The sequence below is a fragment of the Prionailurus viverrinus genome, chromosome B1, assembly GCF_022837055.1.
Source record: "Prionailurus viverrinus isolate Anna chromosome B1, UM_Priviv_1.0, whole genome shotgun sequence".
NCBI lineage: Eukaryota > Metazoa > Chordata > Mammalia > Carnivora > Felidae > Prionailurus > Prionailurus viverrinus.
In genome coordinates this window covers 28,214,768-28,231,652 of record NC_062564.1, presented here as the reverse complement: position 1 = coordinate 28,231,652, position 16,885 = coordinate 28,214,768, and the positions used below count along the sequence as shown (strand labels likewise).

The 16,885-nt window shown below is 38.1% G+C and overlaps 1 protein-coding gene across 8 annotated transcripts in view; it reads right to left on the bottom strand.

The window, feature by feature from the left end:
- Window positions 1-16,885, bottom strand: part of RBPMS (RNA binding protein, mRNA processing factor) — a 173,708-nt gene that overhangs the window by 80,816 nt on the left and 76,007 nt on the right. For 7 of the 8 annotated variants that reach the window (XM_047856505.1, XM_047856499.1, XM_047856502.1 and 4 more), the window contains 3 exons: window positions 14,614-14,691; window positions 11,605-11,643; window positions 10,294-10,356 (listed from right to left, as the gene is read on the bottom strand). The exons of the other annotated variant lie outside the window; for it this stretch is intronic. In XM_047856505.1, coding sequence (XP_047712461.1) covers window positions 10,294-10,356; window positions 11,605-11,643; window positions 14,614-14,691 — 180 coding nt within the window. The remainder of the gene's footprint in view (window positions 1-10,293; window positions 10,357-11,604; window positions 11,644-14,613; window positions 14,692-16,885) is intronic. 8 annotated transcript variants of the gene reach the window in all.

The following is a 16,885-nucleotide window of genomic DNA, read 5'->3' as shown; positions in this document are numbered from 1 at the left end:
ACAGAGGCACCTGGGTGGCTCAGTTGGGGAAGTGTCCAACTTCGGCTCAGGTCATGATCTCACAGTCCATGAGTTCGAGTCCCATGTCGGGCCTGGAGCCTGCTTCAGATTCGGTGTCTCCCTCTCTCTCTGCCCCTCCCCACTCTGTCTCTCTCAAAAATAAACATTAAAAAAAAGTTAAAAAAAAAAAAACAAAAAACCACTACAGATAAATCAATTCATGGGTGGGGAAAAAAATCTGTTCTCTGATGAATACAGTAAAAATATAGAAATAAGAAAAGAGAGGAGCATTTGCTCCTTAAACTGGTTTTTGAAAAAACTATCTAGCACAGACCTTGCAAGCTCTCTTTCCAACCAAGAGTTTGGGGCTTAGGCACAAGTTAGTAAGAAAGAATGTAAACAAGTCCAAACTTCAGAAGTTCATTGCAAAGTACTTCCTGCGCTGCACTGAGAACAGAACTAAAATAGGTCAAAACTGATCTCACCTCTGAGCAACTTAAATCAGTGCTCTGCCACTGTTCTAACGCACTACCTCAGGCCATTTACTGGTGATCTAACAAGGCTGAGGCTAAACCTCTCTGCAAAAAGGCTTGTCTGACAATTAACTAAGGAATCTCACTGGCTGCTAAATAAAGAATTTATATGGAATGGATGTGGGGTCTTTGGTTTTAAACAGATTCAACTGGAACCTGAAATGGACAAAAGGAGGGGGGGCGTTTGTTGGGCTTGCAATATTTTGAAGGCTTGAGAATATTAAGGACCATATTGCAACTCTGTTTCCCAAAAAAGCTCCAAGAAAGGACTGATGATCAATTTACTGTTAATTATAATACAAATAAGTCTTCAGAACTACTCTGAACCTAGTGGAATTTGGGATTCTACAGACATTATTTTAAAATCAGGCTGTAGCAAAGGGGGCTTAAGGAATAAAAACCAGTCCTTTGTGAAGATCATCATCCCCATTAATTACCAGAATACTTACTATTATTGAGTGCGAGTGGCTTTAAAATTATCTATCGCATTTACTTTGATCCCTATGCCCTTTGAGATAAGTACTATCAACAGAATATTAATGGGAGGAAAACTGCGGTCCAGAGGAGGGTCTTGAATCAGTAAGTGGCAGAATCTGGATTTGAACCAGGTCAGCTTGACTGACACTTTTATTACACTGCCTTTGACTAGAAAGTCTCTCAGACATGATAACTGGTTACCAAGAAGCAACTTTCTGTTCTCCTCTCTCAGTCTCAATTTAGAGATTTAGGCACCTTTTCACAGGTACCAACACAGTAACACTTAATGTTCTGCAGAAATACAAAGAACTACCCCCTACCAAATACACAGTAGGTTTTTAGTATTTTGGTGAACACCCCTACAGATAAACCAAGATGACATGGTGAAGTGCTAGAAAAGTCAACATCTTCCTACTAGTTAGGTAGGACCTTTCTAAACCTAAAAAGGTTTCCTCCATTAGTGTTTTCATTTATTTAGCATTCTAAGATGTGTAAACAGCCTGATTCTTTCATAACCTTGTTGTTTGCTTTTTTTCATTGAGGTGTAGCCAGGACCTGTAACCCTCAACAGTTTCTTCTGCCTTCTGTTCAATGTTCATTTGCACAATTACATTGGCCTTCTATATGAATATTAAAATTCTATGAAAAATTATACTGTAATATTGTGTGAATTCTGATTTCTATTCATACTTTTGAAAGTACAGTAACACTTTATATTATACTCTGCCTGTTTTTGCTCCTTTATTATAAACTACCCTGCTTGAGAACATGAATTCCTTTCCATTTAAACTTATTTTCATTTCCCATAATATGTTTCCAAATTTATTCTTTAAGTCCTGTGTATTTATTCATCCATTTACTTTTGAGCGATGGTTTACGTAAGGCAAATAAAGGACAAAATGGATTAAAAATGATTCAAAATACAAGAGAGCCAATGGTTACTAGTTTACACTAGAAATTTTCTACACAACTGCATTCTCTAGGGGAATTATTTAGATCTTTGAATTTTAAATTTTAAAACATTAATCTTTAAAATTAACTTGCCCCACAACGGCTAGAAAACAAAAACTTAGATCCTTCTATTCAATGTCCAGGTAACTCTAGGTACCACTTAATTTTTCAATAATTCTCTATTGAAATTTACTACATTTTTAGAAATTTTAGTCCTAAAAGTATCTTTCATGGTTTATTTTTGTATAAGTATTAGCATTTTGAGACCGTATTTTTTTAAGATTGTAGATTAGTCCGTATAATCATGTTCATTAGAACTATTTCTTATTCCTCCTAATCCCATATTTACAATGCAGGTTATATAGCTATCTATCTTCATATTCCAGAAGCATTTACTCTATTTCTCCTCCCCTTTATTTTTATGTACATAAAAGTCCTTGACTATTATGGTTCTGTAATTTTAAACTTTTTAATGTTCCTATGTAATAATTATTAAATACCCATTAAAATGGCATGAAAAGGTTACACTAATTATAAAGAAAGAAAATAACTCATAATGTATGTACTTGTGAGGAAATAAGAATATAGCCATTGACAAATGTCTTGTCAAAACACTCTATTCCACTTTAAGGTGGGGGGGGGGGGGGTCAAGTCCCATCCCTACTCCCCAAGTCTTTAAAAAGTTCTGAAGCATTCCAGTTATACACTAAGACAAAATCTTTGTGGGCCAAAAGTTAAAATCTGTGCAGAATTTCAGAAACATTAAGCCAGTGTGGAAGCTCTGTAACCCCTAGTCATTAGTATGGTATTCGCTAAAAAATAAAAAGTGATTTTACAATAAAGAGTGATCTCAGGGGCCAAAATGTGCTGCACTGCAGAAAAATCAGCAATGTGAATGGCCTAGAGAGCTTTCACTCTAAAACTGGCCCAGCTTCTTAGCAAGAGTCCTAGCAAATAACTCATTCTTTGCACTTCGTGTTCCATAAACACTAACTTTATTTTCTACTTACATTTACAAAAGAGGCAAATAGATTCTCAACATTTCTGGATCACCTGAAGAACCATGGAGATAGGTCAATATGAAATAGCTATTTAAAAGGGAGTTTAAGTTTAAACAAGTTAGGTCCTCAAAAAAAGGCTGCAATGCAAAGTCTGAGGGCTGTCTCACATAGCCATGTGATAGCTGATGAACTTGAGATTTCCACACATACTTATCATTGGAATATAAATCAGTTTATGTGTGAGAATCAGTGGCTCTTCCTGCTTGTTTCCTTTGGGGATGATGTTAACATTTCTTAGCATTTTTTAAAAAACATTTTTTAAAGAGCAGGGGAGGGGGCAGAGAGAAAGGGAGACACAGAATCTGAAGCAGGCTCCATGCTCCGAGCTGTGAGCCCGGAGCCCGGAGGTGGGGCTTGAACCCATGAACCGTGAGATCATGACCTGAGCCAAAGTCGACTGCTTAACTGACTGAGCCACCCAGGTGGCCCTACATTTCTTAGGATTTCTTTTAGTAGCATTGTATTGTCCAGTTTCTTATGTCAATGCTTAATAGATTTAAATAACCTACTTTTCTTCAGGCAAAGACTCTAATTAGAAATTTAACAAATTCCTTGCATTCATCTTCATTAGTTGTTTTTAAGAACAATTTTTAAATTATGTGCTGTACCATCCCAAGGTTTTGTAACAACCCAAAAAAGCAGGACCACCGTTGAGAAAAGCACAGAAAAATAATCTGACAGATTCTAGAACTTATTAAACAATCATTTACTATTTTTACTTTTTTACATTGTATTTGGGTTATGAGTCACTTTTGGTGATGTAACTTTTGTGGAGAACCTATCTCAAATTTTTTTGATGGGGCTAGCTGGATTGAGTGTTTGTCAAGTCCCAAAGTGCACGGGGTTGAGAAAAAAGACAAGAGTCCAATAACCCTGCATCATAGCAACTCTATACTGACCGGCACAGACATAGTCCCGAACCCAGTGACGTCAAATGGCTGCCTTAGAACTTTGCAAGTCAAGAGTAAGCAGTTATAAACAGATTTAACAGATAAACATTAGATCGGACTCATGATCTCATCTGGCAGCCTTGCATATTTCCCATCCAAAAGTCCCAGCTGGGATCACACTAATTGGGCCTCTTCAACCATATTGAGCAATAGGCAAAGAGAAATTTAGGGAGAAAATTTTAAAACTGATAAGAAACACATTGACATAGTGCTTGGTGAGGGGGAGCTGAAATACACCATCTGGATGCTTGTGTTTGTGAAAACTTTTGTTTAGTGGAAATAATTCACCTAACTCACAAGCTGTACAAATATTAAGATCAAAAGTCCTAACTTGCACAACCTATCAGGAAAACCTGTGATACAGGAAACAGAGACTGTTGTCCAGACTTCTGTCAAACCAGAGCCAAAATACCTTTGTGCGACCAGTGCCTATCTTGACTGCCCTGGTGTCCCTCAGGACTCAGAGTCTGTACCAGCACTTTATGGCCACATCTTTTCACTAAGAAAGTATACTCCTCGTAGAGGTTCACATTTAGAACATCTGCAAGTGTTTTGGCTCGATTTCCTTTTAACACTTTTGGAAGTGAATAATATCCCTGTGTATGAGGAGGAGTCTGGTATAGAACTAATGGATTCATTAATGCCATACTGTTTGGTAATTCGATAGTTGGAGAGCTAAAGCTATTCAACAAAATTAAATTGTGTACAAGGCTGGAATCACTGTGATATAAATAACCATAGTGTTTACTTCAATGCCGGGAATTTATGTGGATGGAAAAGCCAAAGTTTCCCTGGATTAGATGGGCTGTTTTCTCAACATGTGACAGTATCAAGTACCTTTTCAACATGCTTTCTTAGAAATTAAAGATTTTCCTAAAAATTCTTTTTACCATATGCGCTACTGAACTGATAAATTTCCTCAATCGTTAAGAATTTAATACTACATACCCTCAATTTCTCTTCATTTTCTCTTTATTAAGGCTTCTTTGCACTGTAAGTCTGCATGACTGCACTTTTCCTCTTCAAAACCAAACTGCTTTTTAATTTCTATTCCAAAGTCTTTTTAGACCTTGAGAAAATACCATTCCTTTTTGTCTTGCATACTGTACATAAAAGAGCACAAATCCTAAGTCTTAACTTATTAAGATTGAATCATGTAAAGGTTGGGTTTTTTTCCTACCCTTCTTTTATTAACAGGTAAAAAGGTTGGGTTTTTTTCCTACCCTTCTTTTATTAACAGGTAAACTAAGCTATTTAATGGTAACACAGTTCTATTGATTAGAATTGACATCACAGAAACGTTACTAATCCCTGTTAAAAGAAACATTTTCTGTCAGGTAGGATTCCAAAAGAACCCAAATCTATTGAAATCAGTCAAAAAGTATTTATCAATAACCCAATCACCACTTCATACCTACTAGGATGATCCTAATTTAAAAAACAAGTATTGGGGAAGATATGGAGAAATTGGAATCCCATATATGTTACTGGGGGGAATTTCAAATGGTGCAGCTACTATGGAAAGGTTTGGAAGTTCCTCAAAAAGTGGAAGATAAAATTACCATATGAGTCAGCAATTTTACTCCTAGGTATATAGCTAATATAACTGAAAAGAGAGACTCAAACAGATACTTGTACGCCAATGTTCACTGAAGCGTTCATTATTCACGAGGGCAAAAGGGTGGAAATAACCTAAGCATACATCGACAGATGAATGGATAAATAAAAGATGGTAGACCCATATAACAATATATCAGCCAAAAAAGGAACGATGCTCTGACATAGGCTACAACATGGATGAATTTTGAAATCATTACACTAAGTGAAAGAAGCCAAACACAAAAAGGACAAATATCCAGAATAGGCTAGAGACCGAAAATAAACTAGAGGTTAACCAGTGGCTAGAAGGAAAAATTGGGAAGTGCTGATTAACAGTTACACAGTTTGGGATGATGAAAAAGTTTTGCAAAGAGACATCGGTGACAGCTGCACAACACGGTGAATGTAATTATACGCCACTGAATTGTGCACTTAAAAAAATCACTAAGATGGCAAAATTTTAAGTATAATTTTAAGAATGACATCAAAACTCATTGACTTGCACAATTTTTAAGCGTGTTTTTAATAGTTAATTATCTTTGAGGAAAAGCGCAAACAGGGGAAGGGCAGAGAGACAGAGGATCTGAAACAGTCTCTGAGCTGACAGCAGAGAGCCCAATGCAGGGCTTCAACTCAGGAACTGCGAGATGATGGCCTGAGCCTAAGTCAGATGCTTGACCCACTGAGCCACCCAGGTGCCTCGCTGAACTGTACACTTTAAATGGATTGTATGCTATGTGAGTTATATCTCAATAAACTTAAGAATCCAATAGACTTGGGGGGTACAATGATAATTAGAGATATTTTACATCAACTAGTATAATTGAGAGAACGCCAATTATCGTGTTTATCTAGGCAATGTTTAGTTGTGAAGGCAAATTGTAGTGATGTACAGTTTGACTGCATCAGACTTCTCTAATTCTGATATAATAATTTACAATAGAGTCTATAATAAAACCTAGCCCAGTAACAACTATATAAAATTAGGGGAAGAGGTATTTCAAACAAAATGGCACATATACTCCAGAGGTTCACACACAACCTGTCAAGGTACGGCTGACCCTTGAACAACATGGGTTTGAACTCTGTGGGCCTACTTACATGGAAAAAAAAAATCTTTTTTTTAATAAATACAGTACTGTAAATGTATTTTCCTAACATTTCTTTTCTCTAGTTTACTTTATTGTAAAAATACAATATACAATACATATAATACAATATACAATACATATAACATACAATATGTGTTAACTGACTATATTATCAATAAAGCTTCTGATCAACAGTAGAATATTAAGTTTTGAGGGAGTCAAAAGTTATTTATGTGTTTTTGTTTTTTACTGAAGGGGTGGTCAGCCCCTGATCCCTATGATGTTCAAGGGTCAACTGTACTTTAGATGAGTGACTCCCAAACACCAGAGTAAGACAATGCCTGTTATGGAAACTTACACAAGCAAGGACCACAACAAGCCTGTCAATCTGAAGTGTTAACTACAAATCACTCTTATTTATTAAAACAAGATTTCAGCGAGGCAACAGTGGCAATATTGGGGTCTTCACAGTTGGTAGGAAGCCAGGCTGGCTTATTCTCACCTCTGCTCAGGGTCCTTACCCTTATACCTGCTCTATTTCCTAAGTTTCTTTTTAAAACTTGCACAAATTTTTACTAAACCAGGGTAACTCTCAATATTACTCACCATATTTGATTTACATTCCAAAATTATAAACAAATCCTAAAGATTACTAGACACTTTGGTTTATCAGCAACCCCTTCCATCAGCATGAAAAACAGTAAACTGCCAGTATGGAAATTACAAACGTGTATAAAGGGTGAAGGATAGGTCAGATATTTTGCTGTCAGGTTAAAGAATGGATGGGGTTTCTAATCATGTGAATTAATGGAACCATAGATAACCTGAAGGGAAGTCTGGGTTTGGGTTATTTTTAGCTTAAGTTGGGAGTTTTTGCTGTAAAAACAAAATACACTGTATTTACTTTAGAAGATTTGAATAACCTCCTGATAAAAGTTCAATGTTACCACTTAATTCAATGTGAACATGTTTTTCCGTAAAATTATCAAAATGACTTAATCCAAAAATGGAAGAAAGCACATTTAAAAATCAGTCATTTGGGAAAAGACTGATTATTAATACTAATAACCAGACAGTAACCATGACTGAGAAAGACAACAAGAGAAGCATGGAGAAGTGGTTCATAACACTGTGAACTATTCTATATAGAGAGACTTAATGGACTGAGGCTTTAGTTTTTCAATTGTAGAATAAGACAAAACATTACAACGTGGAACTTTTTCCCAAAGGAATGTGAGGAAAAGCTTGTGAGAGAAGCCTGGACAAATGACATGAGAGGAGAAAATTTTCTAACAGCTAGGAGTACCGTATGTTTTAAATTCACCTATTAGAAAAGATGACCCTGAAAACAGAATATGTGGGATCATTGTCCTGAACGGGCCCATTTTCTCTGTAGAGAAAAGAAATCCTGCTCCATTGTCACATAACACCAAACTTTATCATGACCATTTGTCCCAGACAATATGCATTAAATAGTCTGTCACCGCCACCAGGAAAAACACAGCAACATTCCATGGACGAAGCAAGCATCAAGATGTTGTACAAAGGAGACAGGATTAAGATGCAAAAGGCTTACTTCTAGTTGTAGTTTTAATATGCTTTCTGACTGAGCCATTCATCCTTTCCAGGTCTCCATTCCCAGAACTGTAACAACAGGATGGTTTCTAAGGTACAAAGACCTCTCATGCTTTATATATAAAAATTAAAATGTCAAGAAAGAATCAACCAAGAGCTCAATAAATGCCCTGCACTCATAAGTCAGCCTCTGAGCAGAAGCAAGCTCAGGTTCAATAATCCACAGGTAAATATTAAGAGCTACCCTTAGGTCCATAGAATAGAATAGAAGTTGAACTGTTTCACTTGGAGTGCTTCCCAAGTTACCGTGAGATAACTTTGTCAGATGAGAGAAGTCCACTTTATATAAAAGCCTAGTGTTCTTCAGACAGTAAAGCCATGGAAAACCCATTCTGTAAACAAGCTTCAACTGCTGTTAACTTCCTTTATAGGAACAACAACAACAAAGAACATGGTGGCAAGAATGAAAGAACACCACCATCTAAACAGAATCAGTTTTGATATGCTTAAAATTTGTTTATATTGAGAAAATTCTGGCTATATCTATGTAATGGTAAAATCAAAACAATTTTTACATTTTAGTGTGTACCACTGGTATGCAATAAAAAATTGGTTTACATTTTGTTCTGTGGAAGACAAACAGGGTGTGGAAGCAGTTTTTCTCACCAGAAGGTTACTTTATCCAAATCCAGGAAAATCCTGAGCTCCTGAGAGCTCCTGGATTCTAAAGATGTTCCAGAACAACAAGCAAACCATTTCATCTGAGAGTGTGTACATTTTTTCCAAAGGTTAAAAACCTTTCAAGATCATGTCACAATGACACCATTATGATGACTAAACAGACCCCCTGGAGGCCCTATGCCTTGGCCCTCGGAGTCTCCAGGACACCAGGTCTCCCCTCCAGCCTTCCTCGGTATGGTCCGCCTTAGCACCCAAGTGCTCAAAGGAGCAGCTGGGAGGGGCACCTGCAGGTTCCATAGCAACACAAAGGTCTATACCATCACACTCAGACTGCAACAGTCTAGGGGCCACTTGCCTTTTAAGAAGTACCCTAAATCCTTTTGGCCACTTTCATCAATCTTATTCACAGCCAGTTAGGCCAACTGCCTGAAGCAGGATGGATCCAGAATTCTCACTACAACTCTTAACCTCAGGATCAGCCCTCAGCATCTGGAACTCAAATGCTGCTTCCTTTCACCTTCTCTCAGCTTGGTTCCTCTTAAGTCGTTTTGTTTCCTGGCATACTAAAGGGGGAAAATATTTGCTAAAATAAAGCTGGCAAGTCTCAAAACATATGTAGACAAGAAGCCTACAAACCAAACACAGGTATCTCTACTCAGTTACAGCTGACAGCCATTTATTATAGCACAATGTCTTTGGGGAAAACCAGGATAATAAAGACTATAACCTTAAAATGAAAAGAAAAAAAAAAGCCACATACCTAAAATGTAAGTCTCATGAGATGAGGAGAGCCAAGATTTTGATCTACTCTTGGGTTAGCCTTAGCCTTTGAGAATATAACAATGGCCAAACTAAACTGCACATGACCATGGGGACTGATTGGGCCGAATTAAAATAAGGCATTGTCAGGTATTTTGAACATTACAGTAAAAGCTGGAGAAGAGCAGGGCATTGTTTAATAGTTTGCACATGTGACCACAATTCAAGGAAAAATCTTTTTTTTTTTTTTTTTTTTTTTAATTTTTTGATGTTTACTTTTGAGAGAGGAGAGAGAGACAGAGCGTGAGCAAGGGAGGGGCAGAGAAGGAGACACAGAATCCAAAGCAGTCTCCAGGCTCCGAACTGTCAGCACAGAGCCTGACGTGGGACTCAAACCCATGAACTGTGAGATCATGACCTGAGCCGAAGTCCAATGCTCAACCGACTAAGCCACCCAGGCACCCCAGGAAAAATCTCTTTAGATAGCTAATTGATGAATCCCTCCCTATCAGATTGAGCAGTCATATTCCATCCATGTGATTTCCTGTCCAAAGAGGTTGTATTACCTCCCCCCACCTCACAAGGAAACACCAATGATTACATCATCACTACTTACATTCAAAGCATTCTTTGCAGCTTCTGCTTCTGAGCGACTGTCAAAACTGACAAAACCTACGGGCTGAGGAAAGAAAAAAATATGAAGAAAAAACAAATCAGGGGATATATATTTTTCTGGGTCAAAGGTGATGTCAAACTGAAGAGCTAAGATAAAGAAATGACCACAGGCAATGGGTAGAAGAAATAAGAAAGCCAGTTCAAAAGAATCATGACGCAGTGGCTTAGCCAAATTTCTAACATGAATCAAAAGGGATTGTGAGAGTGGTTCTTCAAGGGCACAGCTGGGGATTTAGAGAATCATAAAAAAAAAAAAAAAAAAAATCTAGAAGGGGTTGGAAGGTGAGCAGCAGTGAACAAGAGAATAGAGGAAAACTTGGGTCAAGAGGCTCTACTTTCCTAAATCAAATTCACTGTACCTCAGTTTCTTCATCTTTTAAAATGGAAAGAGAACCGAATCACCTTTTGGTACACTGTAAGTGCAAGGAATACAATGACACAATGATAAAAGCCCTGTACTCTCACTGCATGATCAAATTTACAAAATGCATTTCCATGGCAAATCCCAAGGGATACCTTAAAAAAGTTTAACTAGCTGGGTAAACCAAATTGTTCCAACTGAATAGAGAGGAGTGATAATCCCTTTGGACTTCTAGTCCAGAAAGATGCTTGCAACACAGCTTACTTATAATGAATCAGAGAATATCTTATTGAGAGATGAAAAGTGACTCTGAGAGGTGAGCATGCTAAGGTATTCAGCATTTTGGGGGCGGGGGAAGCATATAGTTAAAAATCTTCAAGAAGCTTCTAGAAGCTATCAGGGTCATGGATTGCCACCCTCCATTCTGCACCACTCTAGACTTGGGGACTCTAGACTTGGGGACTATGCCTGATTTTAGCAGTTTGAAACACAAGAAAGACAGCATGAGTCCTCATCAACAGATATTTATACACTGCGAAATTTTGTCTATGTTTTTTTTTTTTTTTTAAAGGAAGAATTGGGAATAAAAGTGGGTTTGGATAATTTGTTTTGAATATACAGACCAATCCCAATATAACCATGCTGGAGGCATTACGTTTGCTTTCCTCAGGGACAGCCTCAGATATCCTAGCTGGAGACAATGGAATTATGAATCATTTTCCTGTGCTAATTCCTAACCAATCTCACCCTTAATTTTAAGTCAACAACAAACCTCAAATCCTAATGAGAATTAAAAAAAGAGAATGCTCAGCCCCAGTAACATTCCTGAAGAAAGTCAATTCAAATTTATTATAGAATTGGATCATTTATATGCAAGTTTGAAATTCTTACCTGCTTAGATGTGAGCTTTATAAGAGAACCCTCGTAGCCCTGAAAATTAAGAAGAACCAAATTTAGACCAAAAAAGATAAGAAAAAAAAACAATTAAAAAAAAAAAAGTTTTTTTGAGTGAGCGAGCAAGGGAGGGGCAGTCAGAGAAGGAGAAAGAATCCTTCAAAGTAGGCTCCATGCTGTTGGCACAGAGCCCAAAGCAGGGCCCAAACTCCCAAACCATGAATGAGATCATGACCTGAGCAGAAATCAAGAGTTGGAGGCTTAACTGACTGACCCACACAGGCACCCCCAAAAAACAATTTTAATAGCATCTTGCTCAAGTAAAAATGAGTCCTTTGACTCCTGACCATCTAACTCTTCTTACAAACGCCTCTTAAGGTAACTGAGAAAGCAAATTTTACACACGCATGCACACGCACATCTACCTATGCTTCCACACTTAAGGCCTAAAACAAATCAGATCCTGAAATTTATGCACGTATCTATGTTTCCTATCCTTTTTTTTCAATGAAATTATATAATAGTAGGAAGATGGGTTCCTGTCAACAGGGCTTTTTCATTTTACAGAACTAAGAGAGTGAAGGGAGTAAATTCAGTAAGATAGGAAGTATGTGATGACTTGGTCATGTGTTTGCTATAAAATAACATGAAAACATTACGAATGTACTAGGTAGAACTACTTATGCAAAATTTCAAAACTGCCAGGAAAAGTTTAGCAGGTAGTGATGCTAAATTCTGTTGAGTTATTTTGCTTACTTATTGAAGCAGCCAGTTTTCATGCTGGTATTCCGACTGGAACATGCAAAAACTCCCTGTTGGCTTTTTACTGCAGCTCATCCTCAAGGAGGATAGAAACCCTCCCTTTTCACTCCCTCGCTTCGCCCCTCCTGGCTCCTCAGGATAAGGATAACAAAGTGTGTTTATTTCTGAAAATAATCAATGGCTGGTGGCTTGTACTGATGGATGACACGAGGTGGAAAAAAACACCACTTGACATGATTGACCACCACACATATCAGTGCCAAGACAGATTTGCAGACTAGGGTCAGCCTCCAGGGACTTTAATTAAAAGAGGGTTGTTGGGAATGTACCAGGGTCCTGACTCTAGCGTTGGGGTTTCTGGGCAGGATGTTGGGATTGATTCTTCCTCGTATCTTCCCAACAGAGAACTATGTTACCAATTAGCTACTGTAAACATTTTACCTCAAAGGCCTTGAGCTCTTCTGGCCAGAGAGGTCATGATTCACAGTCCTGCCTCTTCCTTTTTCAAGGTGCACTGTCTCTGAAAAACTTGGAGGCTTAAACACTCTGGAGGCCTCAGAGGCAAAGGACAAATGGATATTTCACTCAAGTACAACACCATGGGTAGCGATATATTGTGCTCCCAAGTCACAAACAGAAAAGCAGTATCACAGACTAGTTCAGAACATCGATGGCAGAGGCAAATTGCTTGCGTTTGAATCTTAGCCCTGCCATTTGTTATGTGTGAACTGGAGTAAAATTTATTCAGTTATACAAGTTTCACTTTCCTCATTTGAAAAACTGAGGCCAACCCACCTGAATTGAGTGTGGTGAGATTTCAATGGGGGTAATTCATGTAAGAAGCTTGCTGGCTAAATCTCTCTATACACACAAAAACCTAACAGTATTCTGTCCTTTTAGATGATCAAATCAATTAAAAAGTCCTCATCGTACAAAAGGGACAGACAGTAGAAATGGCAACCCTGCAAAAGATGTTCAGGAAATCCTATGAAGTTGACACTCTCCTCACACCATCATCTTTTCTCCCCCACTTCCTCTCAGCTACACGATTAACCCTTCTGTTTCCCTCTGTACTGTCATCATTGTTACAGTAAGGGGATGGCTATCAGAATCGAGGCAGGTCTATTAATACATGGTGCCTTCCTAGGACATAAGCTAGATTCTTACCTTTGTTGGTCTTTAGCTGGCTGTCCCTTCAACCTTCTTTCTTCCTTTCCTACCCAGATGTTTTCAGCTGTTACATCCTACTCTCTCCTCCCTGAGAAGCTGAATTCTGTCCCTCAATCTGTCTTGCCTCTGTGGCTGGGGTCATGCTTCAACAGGATGGATGTTTCATCATTAATCAAGATGACCCACCACCTAATCCTAAATGTGCTCCTGGACAGGCACTGCTGCTAACATGTCCTCACTGACCAGCTCAGACACAAGCCCCGAATTTATCACGACTTCTACATGCTCTCCTTGAGGGCCTAGGCCTCCAGCCCACAACGTACCCGGTCCCATCTTTCTCTTATCCTCCACACAGGTTAGCCTTCAAGGTTTCTCCTTGGTGGTCCAATTACCTGTTACGTTCTCAATTCTGTCAATGTTAAATAACTATCTCTAAAGTGATTTTATCGTGATAGTCCCAATGGACAGGCAACTGTGTTAAGCATTTCGTGATGTCCCAGTACACCAAGTAATTCTTTAAAATTCTGTTTTACTTTGTATGAGATTTAGGACATTCTTCTCACAGAAAAAGTAATGGTGGTTATATTCTTTGTCTAAAAATACTTAGTTTAAAAGTACACTTAACTTCCATATCTAAAGAATAGTATTAACAACAGTATTCCAACTAATAAACCTTGTAGGAATAGGGCTTGACTTATATTACTGCACTGGCAATATAAATAACAGTAATTGATGGTATTTTCGGTAGTCTGCACTCAGAAGAATACTCCCAATTGGCAGATGATAAACAGGGAGGACACGAAGCCTGCTCTACATGCCAAAGAGTCAGATGCATGTCCACATTAGTAAAAGAGACTTTTCTAGATTAGCTGTTGGGGAGGACAAAGGCAATTTCAGCCGTTCCTAAGAACATACACTGGAACTGAGTGATTAAATCTTTACTGACCAACCCTGTAAGAAGGTCACTTTACAAGATGCTTTCTCAAACGTATCATTTCTTCCTGCAGAAACCCCCATGAAGCTTATACAGATACTTTTTGTCGCTTTTTATAATTTCTCAAAGAGAAAAGGTACCTTAAATGGTCTGAAAAGCAGATACAGCTCCCGAGGTTTGATATCCAGAGGGAGACCACTGACAAATAGGGTCCGGACCTGGAAAATAAACAGAAGTGATCGAGACAGTGAACGATCCAGAGAACAGCTATCACTTGTAATCTCAAAAATACATTCCTTCATATACTTCACGAGTCCTACCCAGTTCGTATTTTTTCCATAACCCAACTAACATTCTAACATTAAGATGCCAATAAGCAACTCCTGAATATTTCTATGGAATTACTCAGAGTGAATTACCTCTGGCTAATTTTACAAACTTATTTCTCCTTTCCCAATTAGCCACTGCCTGGTTCTAACACTATGAAGGGAAGAGAAGGTCTACAGAGTTAAAATATGAGCTTAAGAAAAACAGAAGTCATGAGAACAGCAAATCTACCACTTGCCTGCTCTATATCAAATGACTGCAAAACATGGTTCCAAAATAAAAATCGGAACAATTTTTGGTTTTTCCTGTTTGTCCTTGCCTCTCCCTCGTCGGCATTAACAATTAATTTTAATAAATGTAAAAAGTTTGTTGACTAACACATCTAAATAGTAGCCAAAATGCATAACTCTCCATCTGCTCAGTTCCAAAACAGCAGGGAAGACTTCACTGACCTATACCCCATGAGGCCTAAGGTACAAATTATGTGATTAATTTCTACTAAAATACAGAACACTGACGACACACTTTCATTTGGGAGGATCAGAAAAAACATGTTAGCATTTGACTGGGAACTTAATGATAAGGTAGAATATTATCACACAGATACAAAGTGTAAGAGGAAACGGGCAAGACTCAGAGGCAGAGAAAATACTAATAACCAAGGCAATGAAGAGGGTGATGACACAGTATATTCTGGGAGAAGGGTGAGCCAAAACTGAACAGGTATCTGAAGAGCAAACCACAGGGGGCATCAAAAGTCAATGCCTCAGGAATCTGGTGTTCACTGAATAGGCAAGGAGAAATCACTGAATTATCATCGCCATGTTTTCTTTCTACTTAGTGTTTTGTGTGCCTTCAGTCAAGTTTTCTACACCTTCCCACACACAATGAGATATAATGAACATATAACATTGCGGAAGTTTAAGACGTACAACGTAATGGTTCAATATACTTATATACTGGTAATCACCACGACAGCGTTAACTACTGCGTCACATAAGCAACCATTTCTTTTTTTTGTGGTGAAAACATTTAAGATCTACTCTGACTTTCCAGTATGAGGAATACAGTATTGTTAGCTATAATCACAGTGCTGAGCATTAGATACCCATAACTTCTACAACTTCTAGCTGGAAATTTGTAATCTCCGGCCAACATCTTGTCTCCCCCATCTTGATCCCCTGGTAACCACCATTCTACTCTATTTCTAGAAAATTTGACTCCACCCCCACATATTCTATTCTTCTCTACTCAGGCTGATACAATTTGATGAAGTTCGGCATTAGAAATCATGTTGCTACCTTAAGAAAAATTCAATGCCGTATTGTTAACCATCTATAAATCTAGATTTTTCCTCAGTGCAAAACTGGGAGATTTTCTAGAACCCTAACACTTTCTATTGATTCTGGTTGTGAAGAAGCACAAAGCAGGCAAGACCCTTTATTGACCCAGCAGACAGTAAAATGTCATGCCATTTGCATGCAGGTGTGTAATCAACACTATGATGATGTAAACAGCCTCAGAATCATGAGGGCCTTATTTTTATTCATTCATATTTTAGATAACTTTATTGTGCTATAAGGGATATACAGTTGACCCACGAACACAGGTTTGAACTAACTGGTCTACTTACAGGCACATTTTTCCCCCAATACAGTTTAGTACCATAAATGTATTTTTTCTTCCCTATGATTTTCTTAATAACTTTTCTCAGCTTATTTTATTGTAAGAATACAGCATACAAAATACATAACATACAAACTATGTGTTTATGTTACTGGTAAAACTCCTAGTCAATAGTAGACTATTAGGAGAGTTAAGTAATAAGGGAGACAGAGATTACATGTGGATTTTGACTGTGCAGACGATCGGTGCTCCTAATCCCCACAGAGATCAAGGGCCAACTACATAATAAACTGTACATTTTATTTACAATTTGATAAACATAAAAAAAAAAAACTTAATTGAGAGAGTGTGCGTGCACATTCATGACCAGGGGAGGGGCAGAGAGAATCCCAAGCAGGCTCCATGCTGTCAGTGCAAAGCCCAAAGCAGGGCTCAATCCCATCAGCCGTGAGATGATGA